At 38.1% G+C, this 25,793-nt stretch overlaps 1 protein-coding gene across 3 annotated transcripts in view; it reads left to right on the top strand.

Annotated features, from left to right (window-relative positions):
• IBTK (inhibitor of Bruton agammaglobulinemia tyrosine kinase) overlaps nt 1-25,793 on the top strand; it is a 47,889-nt gene that overhangs the window by 20,518 nt on the left and 1,578 nt on the right. The window contains exons 14-27 of one of the 3 annotated variants that reach the window (XM_010074223.1): nt 63-100; nt 1,644-1,740; nt 2,130-2,231; nt 3,182-3,299; nt 4,907-4,967; nt 5,671-5,798; nt 7,298-7,410; nt 8,027-8,175; nt 8,848-9,011; nt 10,819-10,911; nt 12,059-12,214; nt 17,208-17,360; nt 24,452-24,520; nt 24,626-24,758. In XM_010074223.1, coding sequence (XP_010072525.1) covers nt 63-100; nt 1,644-1,740; nt 2,130-2,231; nt 3,182-3,299; nt 4,907-4,967; nt 5,671-5,798; nt 7,298-7,410; nt 8,027-8,175; nt 8,848-9,011; nt 10,819-10,911; nt 12,059-12,214; nt 17,208-17,360; nt 24,452-24,520; nt 24,626-24,758 — 1,574 coding nt within the window. Of the gene's footprint in view, nt 1-62; nt 101-1,643; nt 1,741-2,129; nt 2,232-3,181; nt 3,300-4,906; nt 4,968-5,670; nt 5,799-7,297; nt 7,411-8,026; nt 8,176-8,847; nt 9,012-10,818; nt 10,912-12,055; nt 12,215-17,207; nt 17,361-24,451; nt 24,521-24,625; nt 24,759-25,793 lie in introns of all 3 variants that reach the window. The other 2 variants (XM_010074222.1, XM_010074224.1) reach the window with 2 other exon arrangements.

The following is a 25,793-nucleotide window of genomic DNA, read 5'->3' as shown; positions in this document are numbered from 1 at the left end:
TCCTATTGTCTTTTTTAACTGAAATGTTATTGCATCTTGAACTGAAATGCCTTTCTTTACAGATTATTTTCACAGCATGTTAAGCAGCTCATGGATTGAGGTAAGCTTGACAGTAAACCTGTATGGTGGTATGTTTGGTTGCATCAAATAAGGGACAGCTTTTCAGTTTTTCCTAGAATAACATATCCTAAATACTGGGTAAGAGGAAAGGCTGTTTGCAAAAAAAAAAACCACCCACGTATTTAGTTACTCTGTATTTGTACTATTGAGATTGTGTATTAGAGTGATAAATGTAGTAATGTAGTAATTTCAAAGGAAATTAAAGTATTGCTTTTGTTTTAGAGTGTAGAATCTCTAGTTGACCTTTCCTGTTAATGAAATAGAGGCTATCAAGGACTGTTCCACTTAGTCACCAGCTGCTGCTTCAAAAGGTCTAGATCTGTTACTTGTCTTGGCTTCTGTTTGCTAGCTGCGTGTCAATGCCCTGGTTGTTCCCGGACATCGTAATTTCACTAAAGGCCTCTGTTTAAGTATCTGAATACTATTGATAACACTTGCTGAAAGAGAGGAAAGGTGTAAGTGGAGAAGCAGTTTTCAGAGACTGAAAGCTGAAGCAGTGTGCAAGAGTTTTCTCAACTTTTGTAGCTTTTTGGCAATATGTGAGTCTAAGAACCTGGCAAAGTACTGGCAGTTCTCTTCTGCTGTGTAATGGGACATCACTGTGCTGCCTTTTCCTCAATTGTCCCTGAGGAAACATATCCGAAACACTGTGGACAAGTGATTTTTTTTTTTTTTTTTATTTTTAATGTTGAATGTCCATTTGTATTGTTGATTTCTATATGACTTGTATGTAGTTCGTAAGGTTTCTCTTGTTTCATAAGTAAATCTAAATCATACGAAATTGAGAAGTAAATATTTTGTGAATCAAGTGCTCTAGATGTATAAAAAAATTCATGTTTGTAAGACTTTTTAAACTTCAGATGGGAAATACGTCAGTACGAGTAGCATTTTCTAATGCAAAAGAAATCTTTTACTATATAGCTTTGGTTCAGTGCCACCTGAAATAAACCAAAGTTCTTAAGCAGTAATGTTGCATAAACTTGAATGGTGACACTTGCAAGGCTTATTGGCTAATGTTTGCTCATACAAAAGCTTTACCTTAATGGTTGAGATGGTTCTTCAAATGGAAGTTTTGCTGAGGACCTTGTTTTCTGAGGGATTAACAGGAATGGCTACTTTCATTTTATTCTTGCATGGGAACTTGTGATTTCACTCAGTCCTTCACCTTGAAAATAAAGTACTTGTGTAGGAGGTTCCTGTAGTTCTACTTCTAAACAATTCTGGGTAAAGTAATATAATCAAGGAGGATTGTTAGAGAAGATGCTAAAGCTGATGAAACACTAAACTGTTTCATGGATATTTATTCAGAAGTTTGGACAGATTTTAATTGCTCTGCTACAATCAATTCTTAGTTGAAAAACTTGGAACAGATTTTGTGCAAATGCTTAAATAATTGACTTTGAAAATGTGACCCTCAGTCTGAGTCATTAGCTGAATATAATTGCTGCCTTAATTTTGTATCAAGTAGTCAGCTCCTTTTACTCTTTTTTCTTTTTTTTTCCCCTAATCCTTTTGCTTTCTAGGCTTCCTGTTGTTCAGCTCTGGAAATGCCCATCCATTCTGACATACTACAGATTGTTGTAGATTACCTGTATACAGATGAAGCTCTTGCGATAAAAGGTGCTATTAATATCTTTTCAACTCAACTGTAGCTCCTTCAATTTTTATAGTTTAAAAATAGACATTCAGTACTTAATATGCTCGTGTTGAAGTTTTTTGTAGAAGATCCAAATTTTTGTGGCTCTTGCTTTAGATTTTGAGGTGATAGCTGTACCCCAGGCCTTTTTGTGCCTTTTAGTTTGTCAAACTGCAGTTTTCCTTTTCCTTCCTTCTCTTTCTTCAAAAAAATGGCTGTTTGTGCTCCTGTAAAATATTCCTTATTCTATGAAAATCCCATCAAAATTTGCAAAGCCATTACATCTGTCCTTTGGTAAAATCTCATTGAAGCTGGATATATTATGGTTGCTTTTGACTTGCCCACAGTGTTTACGTGATGCTTTATTTTCCAGATTCTCAAAATGTGGAATTCATATGTAATGTTCTTGTGGTAGCAGACCAACTGCTTATATCCAGACTCAAAGAAATCTGTGAAGTAGCCATTGCTGAAAAACGTGAGTTATTCCACTTGTATTATAAAGGGTTAGAGAATAAAAAATGGGTTTTTTTTTATGTTAACGTTTTTGTATATTTCAGCACAGAATTATTTGCTTATATTCCTTTGCTCTGATTACCTTTGCTGTTCATTACATAGCTGTTAACAGTTGCTTTTTTAGTCTGGGTGATGCTGTGGTTTAGCATAACGTTCCATTCCTTGTGCATCGTTGTCTGTATCTCATTCTCTGTAAAAAACGATAAAAAGGTTAAAAAAGCAAAAAGCAAAAAAAAAAAAAAAAACCAAAAAAACCAAAAAAACCCAAACCACTACAACAAATAAACCAAACTTTTATAAAAACCTTTATTTAATTGAATTCAAACTTCTTGTCTTTTAAACATGATAAAATGAATTCTATGTTTCTACTTCTGTCCTTGTATTTTAATTCTGTTAGTTCTTTTGTTGTTTGCTGTTTCTATATGGCTACTAAGATCAGTCTCTTCTAGAAAACACCAAGTGTTGTTGCTTAGCTTCATACAAGAAGTCAGCATACAATTTTTGCTTGGCATTTCTTGGTGACCCATATTTCTTTCTTTCTCCCCCGCCACCTACCCCTTCACCCCCCTTTTTATTCTTTCTTCCTGCTAAAAGAGCATTTGGAGCTTTACAAACGGTTTATGCTGTATATGAGACTTGCTATTTTTATCTTTCTTTTTCCCCTTTGTTTTGGACTGCTGAGTTTCAATATGTTGGAACTGGTACTTCTGTAGGTAGGGCCTTTTTGTTTTTTGGGAAGCAGCCATTGCATTCAAGCTGCTACAAAGTTATGTGGAGCTTGTAGTTTATGGCCATTTAAGCGCGAGCATTTTTCCTAGGAATGGAGATCATGCTGTGCAATAAGTCTTAAAAACTGCTGCATTATATTGCAGGACATTATCCAATTTATTTTGTTGTGTTTCTTCTTTGCAGTGACTTTAAAGAATGCTGCAGAGCTGCTGGAGTTCTCAGCAATGTATCGTGCTGAACAGCTAAAACTGTCCTGCTTGCAGTTCATCGGACTCAATATGGCAGCTTTGCTTGAAGCAAGGTAAGGAGGAATGCAAACGTGTTCATGTACTAGGTGTTAAATTCAAACATCCCAAAAAGGCAAAAGGGTTGGAAGAACTAATAGGAGCAGTTAAATGTTAAAATGCAACTGAGTACAGCTAATTTAAAGGGAGGCTCATTTTTGCCGAACAGGGAAACTAGTTAAATACCTGTACATACTGTACCAGTCCTGTAGCACAAAACGCTGTTACAATCTGGCACGAAGAGCCTGAATTAAGGGGAGAAACCTCTCTTGAATTCAGTGGGCTTTGACATTAGTCCTAATATTTTTTGGGATGTTTTAATTTTTTTTGACGATGCATAAAACTGCTGTCATTTTTTATTGTTTGTTTTTCTTTATTTTTTTTTAACATGATAGTTACTATGGAAATTGAATTTACTTTAAGTAGGTTTATTATAGCTGGTGCATTTTCCAAAGAGGATGGGCCTGCCTTCTGGTCAGTAGTCTCTTTGCTTTAACTGTCTGCAGTAAGGGCTGAACAAGTTAATTAATTACCCTTACTTTCCACAATGATTCAGCTAGAGCTCTAAGCAGTTGAAGGTGTGCACTGGCCTTCTGTCTCTTGATACTTTCAAACAGGGCTTCCAGTTGCTTCCAGAATACATGTCATCTTAGAGCAAGCCTAGTCAGCACTGATTGATCTTCTTTTCTAGCAAAGACTTTAAAAAGCCCCCGAAACAAAAAAAAAACCCAACTGAACAAAAAAAATCCGTCTGTATTATTGGTCCACTCTGTTTACTCCTAGACTTTTTGTCATGCTTCCTTTTACCTGTAGAAGTTCTTAAGGATCTGAGCCGTTTCAGAATGCCAGTTCTTCATGGATGTGTCACACAACTGCTCTGCTTGTATCACAGATACAGGAATTCATTCATATTAGCAATTTTCTGCTTCACATCTTCATAAAGTATAAACATTATAACCTTTGATTTTGGAGAGAAGAGTGAAAGTCTAATAACATTGTCTAAAGTGTTATTCTGAATTTGAATTTGTTTAATCTTAAGCCTGTAAAGGACATACAACATTCTTACTACAGTTAAGACTGTATCTGCATTTTAGTGGAAATCTGAAAATGAACTAGGTAGCAAGACTTTTAATCTGAGACACCTGAGACAGAACTTAACCGTGACAGCTTTGTGAAAGGAGAGCTGCTCACGTGGCCAAGACAGTTCTGTTGAGTTCAGTTTGTTGCTTGTAGTAGTATTTTTTTCTCAAGGGGTGTTGTGGATGAGTTTTATGGAAGAATTTGCATAGACTTGGAGTATTATATACATGTCAGGAAGACTTGAAAATATGCAGAAGTAGCTAAAGTAATGACCGGTTTGTGGTAACTTGACTATATAGGTCTATATTGGCTGTGGCCTTAAGGAAAGGTAGGCTCACTGGAAAGCTTGTGGGTGTAATCCTACGACAGGGGCACTGAGTAGTTTATGTTTTGTGTTCAGTTTCTTCCTTCTGACTCTGTGACCACCATGAATAGGTAATAATTGCCTGTAGGTGAGATTCATCTAAAACCTTCATTTGAATTTTTCGTTAATCTGATTTTTTTTAAGGTGGTAAGATAAATTTTTACTTTTTTTTTTTTTTAGGACTCTGGATGTCTTAAGCGATGAAGTTGTAAAGGATCTTTCTGTTTATTACAGGAAAATGGTAAGTTGTACAACTTCGGTGTAAGCTGATTAGGTTGGAAATGAGAGCAAAGGAGTAACAAATACATACCTACAGGGTCTGTAGATGACAGGCTGGATGTGGAACATCTGACTCAAACGCTAAGGTTAGCTGCTGCTATTATCACTCTCATGGAGCTCATATTTCATTATTCGCTAGCTGCTGCTGCAGCAGTATTGTGTCCTTTAAATTAATTTCTTATGCACACTAAATGTATTAATGTTCTGTAAGTAACAATTGTTGCGTGAAAAAACATAAGCAAAAAGAAAGGAGAAGAACGCAAATTAGACTTGTCTAGTGTTCAGGGTGATAATAGAGATCTTAAAAGCAATAAGAAAAATGATGTGAAAGTTGAACTTTAAATGGGAAAGTTAAGGCATGTTATAATTCGATATTCTTTAACTGTGCAGTAGTAAAAGATGTATGGTTGCAAAACCTTGAAGCATTTTTTGGTCAGGAGTTATAGGCAACTGAAACATGCATTCTGAGTCTGTCACCTGAAATAATTCTCGTTCTCTTCTACTTGAAGATGTAACTTAAGTTTATAAGCTGGTTACGTAATTAATTACTTGATCTGTGAAAATGTTTTAAATGACAGTCAGTTGTGGTCCTTTTACAAGAGATCATACCTTTGCTAGCATACAGCTTAAGAGAAATGTAGTCTAACGGCTTTTTCCGACTACAGATTCCAGCTATGGTCAGGAGAGTAATTACTCCATATCTAGATGGACCTGACATAAGTTCTTTTGAGCCTGAAGATGGGGAGAACTTTGTGTTTTTAAGGGAAGAGATGAATACAGAACAAAATTCTCAGTAAGTATCTATTTTTCATCAATATTTTTAACTTGGTGAGTTGTATATGGTATTTATGCCCCTTGGATGGTGACTGACTTTCTTTGGGTTTAAAATGGAAATGTTAGGATATGTATTAGAAATATTAGGAAATACAGAGATTTCAGAGTGTGTTCTCAGTTCTCGTATTTTAAAATGTTAGAGAACGGCAGTGGAGCACTTTTTTCAGCTAGTAAATAGCATGTAAGTAAAGGCAGCAAAACAAGCATTCACAGTAAAGTTTGGGAGTTGTGTATGTGATGAGAGTATCTGTGAATGTGTGAGACCAGCTGTGAAGTTCATTGAACTTCACTGAATTAGGAGAAAGGAGAAATCAAAAGAGGAAAAAAGAGACTTTAATATACTATATATCTGTCTGGAAAATTATGATAATTACATTTCTTAATATTAACAGAGTTGTCATGTGAAATAGGAAGCTTTGTAGCATGAGTTTTTAATCAGTTTCAAGTGTCTGCTGTCTGGCTGTAGAATAACAAAAATTAAGAAATGTGATCCAAACAGCTGTAGATCAGGTAGTTTGGCCTTGGTGGTTTTGTGGATTTCTGGTATTCGGTCTTTGAACATTTGTTAGGAAGGCATCCAGGTGAGAGCAATAGAATCTGTAAAGTCATGTCAGACTACTTTAATATGCTTCTCTCTGATGAGCAAATAATAAAGCTACAACTGCGGTTTTTTGGTATAGATTTTAAATTAATAATTAATTTGATAGGACAACTTGATAACATGCTTCTAGCATGGACAGTGAAATATGATGTTGCTGTGCAGGTGAGACCCCCACCTGTGGTATTGTGTACTGTTCTGACCACCTGCGTCAAGAAAAGTTGTGCTAAATGATCTAGTACAGATAAGGACTAGTAGTTCAAGGGAACTGAGAGGCTATTTTGTATTAGACTTCAAGCCTTTCAGTGTTTTTAAAGGTTAGGAGGTAGCCTTTAGGGGACGGGGCAGTCCAAGGATTAAAAAAAAACCCCAACCATTATAACGTTGCAGTATTGATGCAGGAGTGAATAAGTACATACATAGTTATTCCACAAAAAACTTCTTTGAGAATAGGGTTACTCTGCCTTTGTGAATCGTATAATTCTGAATTTCTAGTAGTCTTGTTAAAATTAAAGGTAGCATTTATTTGATTCCACTCTTCCTGATATCCTATAGTATATATAGGAACACATGACATTTTGGCAGTATTTGTGTTGGGGAAAAATGAGACCAACAGTAGAGTTTGTTGAACTTCACTAATTTAAGGCGAAATTGAGAGAAAAAAAGTGAAGACTTGGACACAGTTTGCTTTATGTCAGTTGCTGTGATGTGTAGCAGGTTTGATCTGACCTAGGTGGCAGTGCCAGCCTATGCAGCTGCTGTATCTGCTGACTGAAAAGCTTGACATTGACACTGATAGTTCTGAGGCTCAGTTTCTTTGGCTTTAATTCATCTTGGTTTTTTTTTTTTATTTTTGATAGGGAAGCCCTTTTCAAAAGAGCAAAAACTAAGGCAAAAAAGAAGCCACGAAAACGGTCCGACAGCTCTGGAGGATATAATCTGTCAGATATTATTCAGAGTCCAGCCTCTACAGGTCAGTGGGAAAGAGGTTCCCTTCAGGTATAAAACCAGAACATTAAATTTAATATGCAATGCAATTTCTGTACTTCAGTAAGGAAATCTTGCAAAGATATTTCTTTTCTAGTGAACACCATAGCTGAATTTGAATAGTGAATTCTTAAGATTAAGTTTTGTTTGAAAGGATGTTTGACATATTCAACTTGTGCCCAAAGTTCAGATTCTGTAAAAGCATGTATTTTATCAAATAAAGTTAACGGACACTTTCTCGTGGGGTTTTAATAAGTGGAACATTTCTGCTAATGTGGGGTTTGGTGGGTTTTTTTCTGGAATATAAAAAATAACTGAGTCACTGTTTATTGGAAAGATGGTAGAAGCCTTCATTTTCAACAGAAGAGTGTCAGTGTTACTTCCTAAAACTGTATATTGTGAGACAGAGAAGGAAAATGGGGAGTAAATTTAAGGTAGTCTTAAATTTGCCTATACTTATTACAGTCTAGTATACTGGACTAGGTAAACTTGTGGTTATTTTGTATTCATCATATGGAGTGAATAACTTCTGGATTTTTTTAAGCATTGTTTAGTCTGTCTCTCATGATTTAATAGTTCTACTCTTTTTTTTTATTTCTTAGGCTCAGTAAAGATGGATAAAACTAACTCTGTAGAATCACTTCCAGAACTCCTAACATCTGACTCTGAAGGTAGTTATGCAGGAGTGGGTAGCCCCAGAGACTTGCAGTCACCTGACTTCACAAAAGGATTTCATTCAGAGAGGACTGAGGTTGTATTTTTTTTTGTTCTTAGCAATTTATTTATTTGTGTTTATCTAGTCCATCCAAAGCAGAGTTTGTATCTTGGAGGGTTTCTGACAAGCTGTTTTCCTTAAAATGGAGTAGATAACAATAAATACAAAGGGTATTTTATTCATGTGCTACCATAATAAGAATTTTTCTATGCTGTAGTATTCAGAAAATTTCAAATCGAAAGAGCAATTATGTAAAGTTTTTATCTACTTTAAAATGCAAAGCAAATCTGAATTCAGAAGCTGAAAAAAAAAAAACCAAACCAGAAGACAAAAGGCTCCAGGAAAATCTGGCTATTCTTCAACTGCTGTAGTTGGACAGAAGTATGGTCCAGGATAACTGAGGCATAACTGGCAAAGAGAAAAAAGTTTGCAAGAATTGTGCTTATGTTAAATGTTAAATCTTTAGAAGTTAACATCTCTGAGTGAATTTTCTTCTATTAAGATGCATACTTGGATTTAAATGATTCGGGGTAAAGTGTGAAGCAAAAAAAAAAGGTACAAATAGCATACTGATCAGGGATATGTTATTGTGATCCTTTAAAACATTTTCATTTACATGTCGTTCAAGTTGTTTGTAGCATCACTCTCTTTTTCTCAATGAAAAATGTGAGAATATATATTCAACATATTTTATGTCTTTTTTTTTAGATGAAGGACAAAGCATTCAGTCAGAGTACGAAACCCCCTCAACCTAACAAGGAGATGAAGTCATACAAGGGATCATCAGCATTGACACAGTCTGCTCCGCAGTCTATTCCCAGTGCCAAAAACAACTTTGCAAGCTGTCCCAATTGGGTAGCATCCAGTTTCAGGTGGAGTAATAGTTGTAGTGCCTACCTAACTTAGAATCACTTATATTCTACACTTGGTAGTGAGTGTTAATAATACTCTATTCAAACTAAAAGCCTGTCTGCTCTTCAGAATGATGGTACATCACTTGACATGTGAATTAAAGATTTTGTTAGCTCAATAAAAATGGTACATTTTTTAAAATTATTCTTTGAGAAAAGCAATTGATAGATCTTTTTTTTTTCAAGTGCTACGAGTCTGGACTTCTAATATCTTTTTTTTTTAGAGAGGCCTGTTTGGTTAACTCTTTGTAAAATACTTTGCAGTTTTTTGTAGAATCAGACCATGCTTGAAGCCATTAGAAGCACCATTGTACTTTGACATTTTTAAGGCATGTCTTTAGACTTAAGCAGTCTGTGAAAATAAACACAAGTCTAACCAATACAGTAATAAAAAATTTATTAGTAATTTTTATCTGTAGCAGTATCTGCATATGAAAAAGGAGCAGTACTGTGATAGACTGAAGTTCTGTCTTGGCTGGTGCCCTGTCTGACAGCTGACAATAAAGGTTGAATAGAGAAGAGTTCAAGGATTTAGGGAATTGTATAGCAATAATTTCCCACAGTTTCGCCAAGCTCTGTTGGTTTGTGGCTGATGGTCTTTGTTAATACAGGTGATACAGCTGGAGAAATTAGAAGCTGCAGCTCTGAAGTATATTGTTTGGTGAGCAAGGTCCATTAGGAATCCATGTTTTGTGTCGCTATGTATTTGTGCAAGCCTATGCAGAGAGGGAAACATCCCACAGACAACTCTTTGGTCTCTAGACTGGTTGGAAAAAGGTCTACCTTCATCTGCGATCTTAGAGCTCTTTACACTTTTTTTTTTTTAAGAGGATTGCATGGGAGGGGAACAAATGAAACCATAGGACTTTGTTGTAATGTCACTGTGCTTTTATAGGTTTCCCTCATACTCTTTCTTCATTTTTTCTAGTGTTGCTGGTATGATATAAAGAAAAAGCAGGCAGCACTGTTGTGTAAAATGTTTAAGGGATTAACGCTGTATTGTATTTGGTTGAACTACTGGGGAAGAGCAGTGATGACAGGGTTTTGTGTGACCTCCCCGTGGTTAATTCACTAGTTGGATTGGGAAGGGAGAGACAGAGGGAGTGCTGCTTATATTTTATTTAAAAGCTTGTCCTTGAATCTAGTTGTAATACAGTTTAGTTTACAAATGCCTTTAAGTAAACAGGTTTAATTTATAGTTTTATGTAAAGCTTAGAAATGTCTGGATTTAACTCATGCTAATTTCTGTGGAAGTTTAAAATTAGGTCATTTATGAAAAAGAAACTGATCATTAAAGTTTGAAAATATTACTGGTGTTTGTATGGAGCTCTAACTTTGCAAGAGTGTTCTCTTAGCCATGTGAAATAGTTTTAATCCTGTTCTTCAAAGGAAGATCTAATTCAGCCTTCATGGAAGAGCTGTCAGCAATGCCTCTCTAGTATTTAGCATAAGCAGTTGACTACGAAATAAGTATCGTGGTTTTAGGTATCTAAATTTCTTAGAGTAATCATAGTTCACATCTTTTTGTTTCATATTATAATGAGTCTTGAAAGTTTTTTTTATAGTGCACTCTTAAACATGTATATATTTATAAAAGTTTTATCAAAAACATTCTATTTGAGGTTTGCCATAATTGAGGAAACAGACATAAATTATACATCCGGTTACCAATCTTATGTATGATTTAGAGGATTTCAGTGAAGGCTGGAACTGTGGAATGTAAGTAAAAATGAGTGCCTTTTAAGGTAACTTTTTATTTTTCATTTAGCCTTGCCAGCCCTCCTGCTATGGATCTAAGAACCATCATGGAAATTGAAGAAAGTATGCAGAAATGTGGAACCATGCCAAAGGCAAATTCAGGGTTCGTAAAAAACCAAAACCTATAAAAGCGTGATAGACTAGGCTATTATGAATTTAATTAGTGGTTCAGGCAGTTTAGAGTTTAAAAGGAGAAAAGTTGTCCTATTTATTTTTGAATGGCTTTGTTTACTTCATTATGGTGTTTTTCTGTGAACATACAAAATTCATCCCTTTATTTTATTGTAGTCTTGTTTGGTCAACTACTGCAGAAGCATGTCTTAGCTGTTGAAATGTGAAAGAAGCAGTAGTAAACTTGTATCTTAAATCAGTGGCCTGTTCTGCTGAGCCTTCCTGTTTCCAACCAAAAAGAATTAATTCTTATCCCTAGCACTTTGGAAATTACTTGTGGAGAGTACTGTAATCGATCCTGAAATTTGTTTCTTGTCTTGCATTCTCTGACGTTCCCTAGCACCCATGTGTTGATATTGACAATTCTTGCTCAGACAGAAACAAGAATGATTCTTGCTCAGAGAAGCATCAGAAAGACACAGGGAGATAAATGCCCATTTTCAGGAGGCAGTGGATTAAACGTAGTGTTTCTTAACTGGCGACGTATGGAAGAGGACTGGAGGTGGCTTTCATGACCTTTGAAGTGTAGCATTCGTGTAAAGGAGAGCTAGCACAGCAGTCCTGTAGCCTTAGTGAAGTGTTACTGCCTAGGTAGATTCAGAAGCTGTGAACAAAACAGCCAAGACTTAAAAATCCAAAAAACTTGGAAAACAAATTATTACAAATAGAAAAAAAAAAGGCTATATTATGCTGTATACATTTCTTATGCATGAATATTGTTCATTTAAGGGAGCTAAGATTCTGACAGTCTCTACTATTAGAAAATAGTCTTCATCTGGTGCTAGTCCATCTCTTTGAGACGTGATTCCTACTCTGCATGTTTTCATTTGTAGACATCTATCTGAAGAATAGTTTTATGATGTTTTCCTTTCTGTCACTCTTGATATTCATTGATCCTCCTTTTGCTCCCCAACCATCCAGCCCCTCCCCTCACCTATAGTCCCCTTTTGGCACTCTAGGCAAAGTATTTTGGTCTAGGAAAGAAGTATTTCTGAGTGTAATTTGCAAGATTAAAGGCAAGTAATCTCAAAGGACACTGTTCTTACATTTTCTCTCTTTGCAATATCAATTCACAGCAGAATGGTGTCTCATGGAATCAAGCTTTCTCAGAAGCAAAGGAAAATGATTGCCCTGGCAGCAAAAGATAATGGATCAGTAACTAGCAGCACGGAGCCTACTACGCTAATAACCACACCACCCCCACCTACAAAAGTTGCAAAACTAGGGAATGCATGGTATGTTGTAAATCAAATATCACTACTTTTTCTTTAGAGGATTTTTACATTGAATAGTCTTTCAGAAGCACTTTCTTAAATACAAATGGCCTAGGTTCTGTTCATTAAAAAGTCTAGCATTGAACTATTTGTATCTACATTTGGTAGTAATCTAGAAATTCAAAGAGGGCAGGGAAATGCAGTGGTTGCAGTTCTGTGAAATTTTGCAATAGTGAGTCAGAATACTGCGTCCCATCTGGTTCTTGCTTCTATGTGATGTGGTATTTGCAGATGGTGTCAAAGTGCAGTATAGAAAATGAAGGTTGAGTACAAGCTCTGAAACTTGAGCAGAAAGAGGTTATTGAAAACCATTAGGAATGCTGTTTTTTTCTCTGTCAATACGTAAAGAATAATGTTAGCTCTTCCAGGGGTAAAGGGCTAGAATGACTTTGGAGTAGAGCAAAAATAGACTGAAATTATAGATAACAAAGTTAGCTAGGTGGCTAGGAGCTGGAGGGAGTGACAGACGCTGCTAAGAATTCCTATGTTAGAAGGATACATAATGGATTTAAAATTACTTTTAATGCGGATTACATACAATTTCAATGTTCGAATTAAACCATTTTTCTATTTGATACACTGATGATATAATCTGTTCAATGAACTAAGTTGACAAAAATAAATGTAATGAGATGCTAGCCTGATTCATGCTTTGTTCTTTACGTTTACAGTTGGTACTGGATGAAAGCATAAAGGCGTAACTGGAAAAGTTGCCAGCTATGTAACATCGTGTGTTTAATTGCTACAGAATAAATACCTATGTGCATACTCTTAACTTTAAGTAAATGTTGGGCAGTTCTCCCCCTTTCCCTGTTCAAGAAGGTCTAGACTTTCATGGCAGCTTGCTTTTCTACTGGTACTGTAGAAGAATTGTGAGTCAGTCTCCTCTCTCTAGAGCTTACCCATTTGTGCCTCAGTGGGAACAAAGCTTCCTGCATACCCACTGCAGTCACCCTATTTTAAGTGGAGTCTTTTAGACAATTTAGCTGTTTTTAATTATATTGTAGTAGTTTTCGTTTTGTATTGGATAGATATCAAAGTAAAATAGGAATCTGTCTTTCAAAGGATAGGTTTCTTTTCCACAATTAGAGCCGTCTCCCTATTGCATCTCTTGGCTCTCTTTCCTTTGATCCTTCATGTGAATTGATTGCTCCTTTCAGAAATAAGAGTAGTAAGCATCTGCTGGAATCTTTGCCTTTCTGCTATGCTCCTGTAAGTTCAAAACAGACGTGTAGCCTATTAGCTATTTAATGAATATACGGAGAGAAAAAAAATCGCATCACTAGCTGGCTGAGGAAAAGGTAGGCTGCTTCCTGAGCGGCGTTTTGTGTCAAAAGGCTTAGGGTAATATCTAAAACTGCTTGCTTCTGTGCTCCAGGTCAAGCAGCAAGTTTGTTATTTGGCTTAGCTAACGGAGGTGTCATATGGCAATTATAGCTCTGAGGCTTAAAATTTGCTGGGAGAGATGGACAGTTGAATCAGATGGCGACCAACACAGGACATATGGAGTTATGCTATCCTTTATTATATTTAAAAAAAAAAATTGAATCTACTATTTTTAATCTTACTGGTAATGTTATAATTATGCATAAACAAGATGTAGCTTAACATCTACAGTGACAACATACAGTCATACATACACAAATAACAAATGTGCTCATTCACACACTAATTTATGGGTTGTTACAAACCCACCACCTTTCTACCCATCAGTGACTCGGCGTGGCAACACCACAGAAGCCATGCTCTTGTGCACGACCCAATAGGTGACTCAAGAAGGGTGTCTCTGCTGGTATGGAAGGACAGGGGCAGCTGGACAGGGGTGCTGCTGATGAGGTGGACTGGGTCCTGTATAAGTCAGTCCTTTTGCTCAGGCACCCAGCAAGGTCAGACGCCTTTCTGTGATCAGTGGTCACAAGTGGGTCTTCTCTGGAGCCTTCAAAGGAACCTTTCCAGACCTGCCATGCCGTGGCTTGGGCTGATGTTAGTGATCAGTGGTGTAGGTATTCCATGGCTATTTTCAACCAGATGTCTTAAATATCATCAGTTAATTTCCTTTTTTGTTTTATTAGCCATTTTCAAGCTGCAGTTTTATATTCTTGTCTCTTTATATATATTGTCTTTTCGGGTATCAAGGGAAGGGGTTATGAAAACTCTGCAGGAGGATGTTTGTATAGGGCGTCTGTCTTTCTCCAGTCTGATCTTTCCCTTTTCCCCTTCATATGCAAATTTTAGATACAACAAAGCCTTAAGTAGGTTTTGGAGGATGTTGTATAGCTTATCTAGTTATCTGGGCTTCTTGAGAAGGGTTTTGTTGACTTAAGCACATGAGATAGATGTCTTTAGTTCAATTATTTACTTCTTAATACAGGAAATAAGATATTAAGAGAAGCTCTGATAAAAGGCATATAAAAATATAGGGCATAACTTCCTTCATCTGGCATCTGAACTGTTTGACTATTCATGCTGTTCATCTACTCTCTGATAGATAATTCTTTACCTATTGGGTGTTGGTTAATTTTAAATCACTGCCTATGAACTATTCCTTGCATTTAAAAAGTAAGTATGGACTGATTTTTGAGTGTGCTTAGATAACTGTCTCTAGAAAATATATTGTGTTCTTAAGGTTCTGATTAAACAGTTTTTGAAAGTAGCTGGGTTCTACTGTGTTACACAAACCATCTGAAGTGGTAAGGCCAGGGTATTCTTCAGGAGGATGCAATCCAATCTAACGCCCATATGGTCACTGTGCATGGTTCCGTACATTCCTCTGCGGTGTTCCTTTGGCTGCTGATCTGGAAAATGCCGGTAGCTCAAGAGTTCAAGGAAAGAACCAGTGGGAAGTATATGAATATTTAAAATTATGCCTAGCTGCTGGCAGAGAGCATTTGTTGAATAAACTTTACGCTGCTTTAGGCAAGCCATCAATTAGTTCACTGCCTCTGCTAGTCGTTCAAAATGTTTGTGTATGTAGGGGAGAATGGTGTTATTCATCTGCTCTAAGATTGTATTTGCAAAGTTATATTCTGTAAATTCACAATGGACTTTTAGAGTGCATTTGGCAATAGACTGAGCTTTCCACGCTTGCAATATAGTGAAAGCCATAGAAGTTGTGTTCCAATGAAATGAGATATTTGTCCGGGATATGAAGTGAGCACACTTGCCAGAAGGGTGTGGGACCTTTGAGCTCTTTGTTAGTCGACTAAAAGACAGAATCTGTAATTTGCAGTGTCCTACCTTTTCCACCAAAAGAAACCTCCAGTTTCATAGTTTTTGCGGGTCTGAACATATGTTTCCTCCTTTGAAGAAAAGTCAAATTAGGAGGGGGAAAAAAATAAATCACAGGAGTAACAATTTGCAAGTATGTCATGGAAGAAGCTAGGTGTTAACTTCATTAGTTCTCCAGACCTTGTTTGATAAGAGGGGGTTTTGTTTACTTGTTTTGGTTTTTTTTAAGCTCAGGAGAGCCTATGGCTTGTCAAGAGTGGAGGCATTAAGAAATTTCAGATCTCTCCTGAGAATTAACAGTTGTGGTGATGTCTAGGTTGTCAGTTTGTCAGTATTCCAGCTTACACTGAAACATCAACAGCTGTTTTGGAACTTTGTGCTTTTTATGTTTTGCAGTTACAGCTTAGAGAAACTTAGTCATATTCCACTTTTTTTACAAAAGATGTATAAATCATTTTTTCTAATGCTACAAATAAAATGGAAATTACAAAGTATCAGGCAGGACAAGCTGAAATTTAGAGTTATCTCTGTTAGGAAAATTTGTACCAGTTTAAGGCGAGCTGTTTAAAGCCACAAGTAATTGTTTTGGATAGGTTCACAAGCTGAGAATGACGTGGGGGTTTTTTTGAGGGGGAGAGGACCTCAGACTTAAGCCGAAGCGGCCTAACATGGGGTTTAGACATCTTATCTAACTTTCAGGTGCTTTTGTTGTAAGATTTCAGACATGGTGTTGCAATGTTTTAAGTCCCTCATGTTTGTTATCTTAAATTGTATACCACACAGATGTAGCTTGAAAGTCTTTGGCTTCACATGCTTCCGTTCTTATGTTAACTGCAGAAAAAATTAGCACTATGTGGAAAGCGTGTTTTACTTCAGTAGTGTTTGTAATTGATCTCTTATTTCTGAGAGCAGATAATGAGCATAGCTGTTCTTCCAATATGTATTTTGTGTATTTGACAATGAGTGGGACTTGTATGCTTAGTGTAGTTAAATGTAAACAAATGTAGGAAGAATTAATTCCAAAGTCTTGATGTGTAGGGGAGAGACTAATGGAAATTGCCTTGAATTCTGTAGATAAAAAGGCTTTTGGATCAGAAAGTTTTGAAGCTAAATTGCTATATTTTCATGCTGGTTTATTTTTGAAAGATAATATGCAGGCTATAGGTCAGTAACAGTGCACATTATAGTTGGGCAAATAAAAGAAGACAAAGCATATCAGTTTTATGAATTTCACTTTGGATTAAGTGATTTATAGAACCTCCAGCAGGTATGAGTAACTCATTCAATATTGTGGGGAAAGAAGATCAACTATACTTGACTTTCTTCGTGGTAGACTGAGCATTAGAATGAAAGTACTAGAGCGTTATGTGATTTATGAGAATACTTCTCAAGGAATCATACTGTTAGGAGAGGCACAGCTTGTCTAAGACAAGGTGTCTGTGAAAATAAAATTCCTTTTTAAGAGGATGGGTTGGTGGGGGAATATATGGAGGGGTGGTTTTGAGGTTTTCGTTTTGTTTTTTTTTCCTTTAGGTTTATGTTTTCTGATGTTTACCTGTTTGACCCAGAGTGACTTATTTTAGCAAATGGGGTCTAGGAGGCATAATGGTGAGATACAAAAGCTAAGTAATATTGTATTTTTAGTTTTAGTGACTGAGAAGGCACTCTTTGCTATCTGAATTGTGGAAGGTGCAAGTATAAAATGAGTTGTTTTGTTTTTTTAAAGGTCATCTTCATTATATTCTGCTTTGCCAAAGTCATTCCGTGATCTTGTAATGGAAGAAGAAAAATGTATGAATGCAAATAATTCACTTGGTACTGGTATAAAAAGAGCTGGATGTAAAGGAACTGAGGATTCATCAGTCCAAAACACCATAAGGTAAGAGACCAGCCTTTTCCTAATTGATCAACCATTATACAAGAATCACAATAACCTGTTGAAATTCTGCTGAAATAAGAAAGGATAAAATTGTTGTTTAAAAAAAGAAATCCTGTAAGTATTCTTTTAATGATTATATTTATAGGATTTTATGAATGCAATACTCTAATTAATAGGAAGCTTAAAAACTACAGCAATTTAATGCCACTGCTAATATTTTGTTTGAAGTTCCAAGTGTTTGTGTCCGTATGTATGGACAGATGTATGTGTGTGTTTTATATATGTGTATGCACACAAACACTTCAGGCTCCGAACAAAATATTTATATGTGTACATTTGTGTATATATATATATATGTATAAAAATGATCAACCTGTATTTTCTAACTTCTGTAGACATTGATACTCTTTAGCATTCAGAGATGGCGTACATGAACAGAGTTCGCTGAGGAGTATTTCTGTGTAGTTGAGTGGAGAAAAGCAGTTTATTCAAACATAGTTCTGGCATTTCCTGATCTGAGTTTTCTTATAAGCTGAGTTAATTGTTCAGGTGCAATTTTTCATGGATTAAGAGGGCTTACTGAAGTACTGATATATTGGTTATGTCTGTGTATTATAATTACTGGGGGACTACAACTCTAAGGACAAAAATAACTTTTCTGAGGTGCATGTGAACTATATGTCTAGTTATTAGACAATATTGCTCTTTGGTCACGTGTTTTTAGCTGTGCGTCCTCTTGCTACCTCCAATAAAACCTCAGTTTGGGTTTCAAATAACCGTCTAAGATGAGGAAAGAAATCTCAGCCTTATTCCTGAAGGTTTGTGGGACTGAGTTGCCCACCCACCTGCATCTCTTCCCCCAGTTAACATTAACTTTGAAAGCTGTGCATTTCAAATATATTTACGAGATGGAAGGCCTGAAAAACCTTTCAGACTTTCCCACCCACTCTCTGGAAGCAGTGCAGGCCAGCTGCCCCGCGGTGGCAGGGTGGCCAAGGGTGACAGCAGGACCGGCTGGGCGGTGGCCTCCCTGGCAGGGGCACAGCCCCACTGTGCCAGAGGGGGGTGGGCAGGGCAGGCTCCATGGTGGAAAGCGGGGTGAGCCACAGTCAGTGAGCGCAGACAGGTCCATGGGGATGAGGCAGGGTTGAGGTCAAACCTGCAAGTCACGTCAGGGTCAGGAACAGCAAGGCTGGGCTTGGGCATAGCTGCAGTGCAGCTGGAGAAAGGCTGAAGGCTGAGGGACTGAGCTTAAATGCAGAGGGGGAGCCCCGTGAGCCTTTGCACAGCTCTTACATACAACTCAGAGCTTTTCGTGGCAGCCTGACTCACATTTACACAGCTGCGCTGAGGGGGAAGAGTTCACAGAGCCTGTCGGTGCACAGGGAGCCCTGACACCAACACCTCCTGTTCCGTTCCTCTACAAAAACTGTCCCCTCCGTAAGGAAAAGAAAGTTCTGCTGGGCCTCCCTCTTGGTTGCTCAGCTTGTGTAGAAACTGGTGTTTCCCTAGGACAGTATTAGTATGTGTCCTGTTGGTAGATACAGAACAAAATCAGGGTAGAAAATAGGAACGTTGTGGGCGGGATAGTGTTATGGGAGAGAGGTAGGAGGGGTTTGGAGAGTATCCATTCCTCAAGAACAGAGGGATAAAGCTAAAGTTGTAGTGAGTGGAGATGTAGGGACACGAAGCAAATATCTGCAGAGAAACAGGTATTAGTAATTCTGTTGCTAGCAAATAAAGCTTTTCATCATATGGGAGATGGCAAGGGCTGCTGATAAGGGGGCTTGCATTGGATACTCTTATTAGCTTTGTCACACCTGCTCGGTGATCTTCATAAAGTCATTTATTTCCTTTTGCGTTTGCTCTGGCCAGTCTGTACGCTCTCAAAGTGGATCATTTGAGCTGAACCCAGGCCTAATATGTTAGCTGTCTGAAAATGATCCATGAAGCTGGTGGGAGCCTAGATGACTACATTGACTATATTCAGTTGGAAAAGATGGCACTTCCAGAGCTATTTCAGGTTGTTTTGAATTGCGTCTGAAGATGCTTATTTCTATTAGTTATAAAAGAGCCTAGATGACCAGTTCATCCATCTGAAAGTTAGGAGTTGAGTTTCTAGTTTGAGGTAATTTTATTCTTTGACCGTACCTGTCACAGTAGGCTCTGATTTTTGCCTGCAGCATTTCAAGGGCTATTTCTCTGAAGATTAATTATCCACACCCTTATCTCTTCCTTACTAAGGAAAGGAAATTGCACATGTGTAGAGCATAAGTAATCCTCATCTGTTGATGTCAGACTCACTGATGGGACACTGAAGATACTGGCTACTCTTCCTCCTTTGTCTTTTTTCATTGGATAAACTGTGCAGTAATTAAACTGACAATTTTCTGAAGTCTCTGGATGAGGGGTTTTTACTGGTTGCATAAACACTCTTCCGCATACTGTCACCTTCCAATTTATGCAACCCAGAAATTTTCTGTCGATGAACCATGTCATGAATGTGGAGATGTGAACTGGATTCAGTCCAGAGGCAGATCAGCCCAAAAGCTGGGCTGTGTGCATAGGGCTGTGTTGTTTCCAGGGACAGCTCAGCCTCGGGAGTTACGCTGTGCAGCTGTGCATGTGTAGCTCAGAGTCCAAGCTGAAAACATAGGCCTGACATGACTTATCTTTGTTGTGGCAGCCTGGGTTGTCTTCACTGTGTTACTCCAGGGAGCAGTGAACAGTCTTAGTGGAAACAAGTCTTTGTGGCTTCGCGTGGGAATGGCCTAGTTCTGGCATGGCTAATAATGAGCTAATAAGTAGTACATGACTCAAATGGTACAGCAAAACCCAAGAGGTTCTGCAGAAGACCAGGTTTTGTGTTCCTTTTCTGAGAGCAGTCGTTAGATCAGGAAGGCACTGGACCTGAACTGTCTTCAAATGAACAAATCCTCAAGAGACACTGGGAAGCTGAGTGCTGGGACATCTTGGTGGCTGTGCAGGAGTCATGGCAAGTTCAGCCAACTGAATTAATCAGGTTGGTTCAGTACTGATGATACTTGGCTGGTTTGTTTCCATGCAGAACCACTTATGTCTCTGCATCAGTCTTTAATTTTCAAGACTTCCAGCCTTCCAAGTTCTATATTTTTGAGGCTTTTTTTCCATTTTTCTGTATATGCTAGGTTCCTATTTCCCGTCTGTTCCATTTCTCCTAGTTATTTTGATGCCAGCTGAGGAATTAATCTAGCATGTTGAAATATCTGCAGTTGATTTAGTATCTGGACTGAGTGTCTTGCTAGCAAGAAACACAGATGTGCGTATGTACAAACAGCTTCAAAATATCTGAACTGCTTCCTACAGTTTAAAGCCACATTTACACTGAGGGAGATGACACAGGTATTTAAACTTATCTTTTAATCGATCACTAGAGTGTGCTGTGACACTGGAACTGTTAATTCCAGATTTTGGAAATTTCTGTTGTAGGGTTTTTTTGTTGTTTGTGGTTTTTGGTTTGTTTGTTTGTTTAGAAGTCTTACTCTGCAAAGAACTTTTTATCTGTACTGAAAAAGGTTTGTTAAGCATAACAATCTACATGGATTCATTTATAGTAGTGCTGTGAGTTCTTTGGATTATGAGTGGGAAGAAGAGCGTAGCTGTCAAATGGGCTGGATAGGTGTTGGTTAATGCCAAATGTGCAGGAAGGAGAGCATTATTAAAGCAGGTGGAAAAAGAGATGAAGTTGAGAGATGACACCAGAATAAAGGTGTTCAGTAAGTTGTACAAAAGTGTTCTCAATTAAACAAACCAGCAAGCAAAAAAACTGCCTTCATCTCCTCTTCTCCTTCCTTTCTTTTCTCTGGTTCTTTCCTGCTTTTTATTATGTTATTCTCTTTCTTAAGTGCAGTAAAAGCTGGAAGCTGATTTATCTGGTCTTCAGCTAAAAAGTAGTCCCTTGCTGTTGAAATCATAGAATAATTTAGATTCTCTAGTTCAGTCTCCTGCTCAAAATAAATCAAACTAGATTACGTTGCTCAGGGCCTAGTCCAGTTGAGTTGTGACTGCTTCCAAGTATGAAGATATCACAGCCTTTCTGGGTAACAAGTTCCAGTGTATGATCATTCCCATTGTGGGATTTTTTTTTTTCCTTATATCTAATTGGTTTTTCCTATTTTGCAGCTTGTGTATGTTACCTCTTATTCTGTCACTGTGCACCTCAAAGAAAATTATTGCTGCATCTTTTCTCTACCCTTCAGTTAGGTAGTTGGAGACAGCAGTGAGATTTCCCTGTTGCCACCTTCTTTCAGAATTAACAAAACACAGTTCTTCCTGTCGTGTGCTCCAGCCCCTAATCTTGGTCGCCCTCCACTGGACTTGTTCGAGCCCAAAACTGGGTATGATACTCTGTGTGTAGACCAACAAATACAGCAGAGAGGGGAAGAATCACTTCCTTTGGCTGCCTGGCTACACTCTTGCTAGTACAGCCCAATATGCAGTTGGCCACATTCCCTGCAGGGGCACGTGCTGATTCATCTTCAGCTTGCTGCCAGCCAGGACTCAACAGGTCCTTCTCTGCAGAGCTGCTTTCTAGCCAGTCAGCCCCTGACCTGTACTGCTGCGTGGGGCTGTTCTCTTTCAAATACAGGGCTTTGCACTTGCCTTGGAAATTCATGACTTCTCAGTTTCCCACTTCTCCATCCTCTTGAGGGCCTTCTGAATGGCAGCCTGGCACCCAGAATGTGGACTGCTGCACCCGCCCCACCCTCTCCCCATCCGTCAGAGACACTAAACAAGACTGGCCCCAGTATCAGTCCCTGAGGACTACCACTAGTACTTGGTTTCCAGTTGGACTTTGTACAGCTAATCCACAACCCCTGAAGCCCTTCACTCCAGCCTGTTTTCCACCTGTCTTGTAGCCCGTTTACTCGGTCCATATTTTTCCGACAGAGTATCAGGATATGGTAACAGAACATGTCACAGGCCTTGCTGAAGCCAAGGAACATGACATCCGCTGCTCTCTGATTGTCTGCAGAGCCTGTCATCATATCACAAAAGGCAATCGTTGGTCAGACACAGTTTGCCTTGTGTTATAAATCCATGCTGGCTGTTCCCAGTCATCTTGCCTCACATGTGCTCAGAAATTACTTCCAGAAGGATTTGCTCCACAGCCTTCCCCATGATTGAGGTGAGGCTGATTGGTCTGTAGTTCCCCGTATCCTTCTCTTTCTCTTCAAGCTGAAAAACTCTTAGCTTATAGCTGCTACAGCCTTCACACAGTCTTTTGTTTCATACTTCTGAATTTCCTTTCCCATTGCTTCATTCCACAGTTATGCTGATCATTTTTATCCTTTGCTAAATTATTAGCATCTCTTATTGTCTGCTGGTTTGATCTTTGCTGCTTATTGTGTCCACCAAAGTTAACTTAGTTATATTTCTTTTAGTTAACTTATTCACTAAAATAATGAATAACCCAGCTGTAAAGTGAGTAAGGAATTAGCTAGGTAGGAGAAATATGAGGAACTTTTTTTAAAAAAAAAAAAAGGTTATGTGGCACTTGACTCCGTGTCTTGCAGAATTCCCATATTTGTTTGTCACACTTACCTGGTATGACCTGATACCTTTCCTAAATAAAATAGGATTCTCTAACCTGCCATTGGTTTTCTTTTACCAAAGGTGATAAAACAGAAAAAAAATTCACAAGATACTGATTTTCTCCCTCTTTTCCATTTTAAACTATTCTTCAATGCCTGTGGAAAATGCAGTGCATATTAATGAGACCAAAATGAAGGAACTGGAGCTACATAGCTGCTCAGTCTGGAGTATGGTACAGCAGATTGGACCACTCTCAACATGGAGCTGTTGTTTCATGTGTCAGTTCTGTCAAAGGTTATCCCGAAATATCCAGTTTGGAGAGTATCACACCTTTGTGTTCATTCTCGTCTTTGAGTAGTTGTCACTTTGGTGGGCGAAATTAAGTTTTGTGACAAAAAGCTGGGCATAGTTCATTTAAATGCCACTTTTGATGATGTATGTTGCATTTCAGATTTTTTGAGATCTTGCCCTCGTTTCTTAGCAGAAAGAGTTGTCCTTGGAATTGTATTCTGGGGAAAATATTCCAGGCAGAGAATGTAGCAGTTACTGGAATTCTCTTAGCTTTCTATAGATTTTTCTTATTTTTCAAGAGTTTGCGGCCACTTACAGAGGATTATTGAAGCCTTTAAGAAAACTGATTTATTGAAATACTAGCACCCTTAGAGTTTTTTACAATGCTGTAGAATAATTAAAAAAAAAAAAATCTAGCATTTCACAGTATGCTGTAACACTTTTTTAGAGTTCCAGAAATAGCAAAAGTTGACAAGGACAGGTATTAAATACCAAGAATAGGTCCCTCTCTTCCTACTGATGTAGGATTTTTCTGACAAATATACTTGTATCTTAAGGCATGCAGTATACTCAATCTGTCTTCTTTGTGTTGAGAGGTTAGTATTTTGCAACTGAATAAAGTATTTTCTTATTGAGAACTCTATTGATAATTCAGGATTTTTTTTCCAATTCTGTTAATTCCAGCTGTATGCTATTCTTCTGAATGTGGGAGGTGGTTGCAGGATGTGTACTGAAAGTCCATAATTTCTGGGCTTACACTTGAGGAAATAATTTACTACTGCTATTGTAGCCCTGGTTCTTTTACATGAAATGCTTAGTTTGATCACAGGACGGTTGTTTGGTTTGTTTATCTTGAATCCATATTCTTTTCATATTAATTGCAAACATTTGTAGCCAATGCTGTTACTGCATAACTCAGCTGACTATTTTACATACATGTAAAAAAAAAAAAAAGTGCCTTTGTTCAAATGCTCAAATGTTGGGAAATGCCAGAATTAACCCCCAAGCTGATAATTCATTAAGTTCTGGTGGTCAGAAATGAGCATCAGTGTCTCCTCTAGTCACAGTATCCTGCTTATAGACAAATTCAGCATTACATCCTAATGCCTTTCTTCTGGATAAACCCTACACGTTTGTAATTGCCTACTGTAAATGTGTACTTCACAGTGTGATGTAGGAGAGTACTCTGTCAGTGACTTTCACTCTTCTTTCCTACCTTTTTCTAGGTGCAGCACTAGAAGTAGCCCAGGTCTGGAAGACAATGTTCTGGAATCTCCACAGCTGGAGAGTCATAAGTAAGCTTGACAGTGACTTAGATGCTGAAGGTAGCTTTCTGTGTGTAGTGCTGGCCTTGTTCTTGATGTCGCTTCATAATATCATTTGGTTGTTTTTTTTTCCAGTCCTTGGTTAGCAGCATCACCGACTAGCTCTCCTGTGATAGCACCTGTCATGTTTTCAGCTATTGTAGAGGAAGAGCTCCAGCAAGAAGCTGCACTTATTAGGAGCAGAGAAAAACCTTTGGCTTTGATCCAGGTAAAGTGCTAAGTTACTGCAGCTGTGAAGTAACACAAGGAGTTTCCAATGTCTGTTTCCGAGATCAGTTTTTAGGATTAATTCTGTATTGGTACACTTGGTATCATTTACATAATGATATTAAATATCATTTAATAATTTCACATTGCTGTTTGATAAGGTAGGCCTATATTAAAGTCAGATTGACTACTGAGTCCATGATTAATGCATTCACAGCATCAGAGGATATGGTTGAGGTTGGAAAGAACCTCTGGAAATTGTCTAATCCAAACCCCTGCTCAGAGTGGGGTCAGTTAGAGCAGGTTGCTCAAAGCCATGTCCAGGCAGCTTTTGAAAATCTGCAAGGATGGAGACTCCATGGCCTCTCTGGGAAAGGTGTTTCAGTGTCTAACCACTCTCACAATAAAAGAAGACTTTTATATATAAATGCAATTTTCTGTATTTCAGTCTGTGCCCATTGCCTCGTTTCCTGTCACTGGGCACCACTGAGAAGAGCCTGTCATTTTTTTTCTCTCATATCCATCAGATATTTATACACTTTGATAAGATCTCCCTAAGCCTTCTCTTCTCCTCTGCAGCATATTCTGCTCATATGTCAGATGCTCCAAGCTCTTAATAATTTTTTTGGTCTCTTCACTGGACTGTCTTAAGTGTGTCCATGTCTTGTACTGGGGAGTCCACAACTGGATTCAGCACTCCACATGCGTCTCACCAGTGCTGTGCAGAGGGGAAGGATCACCTGTCTCAATCTGCTGGCAATGCTGTCTCTCATGGAGCACAGGAGGCTGTCACCCTTCTTTGCCACGTGAGCACATTGCTGGCTTATAGTCAACTTGTCTGCCAGGATCCCAGATCTTTTTATGCTAAGCTGCTTTCCAGCCTGTTGGCCCTCAATGTTTACTGGTGCTTGGGTTTATTCTTCCCGGGACGTGGACTTCACATTTCCCTTTGCTGAACTTCTGTAGTTTCCTCTTAGCCCATTTCTCCAGCATGTCAGGGTCCCTCTGAGTGGCAGTGCAACCATCTGACCTACCA

The sequence above is a fragment of the Pterocles gutturalis genome, unplaced genomic scaffold, assembly GCF_000699245.1.
Source record: "Pterocles gutturalis isolate BGI_N339 unplaced genomic scaffold, ASM69924v1 scaffold6592, whole genome shotgun sequence".
NCBI classification, from domain to species: domain Eukaryota; kingdom Metazoa; phylum Chordata; class Aves; order Pterocliformes; family Pteroclidae; genus Pterocles; species Pterocles gutturalis.
This window is presented reverse-complemented; position numbering and strand designations above follow the sequence as displayed.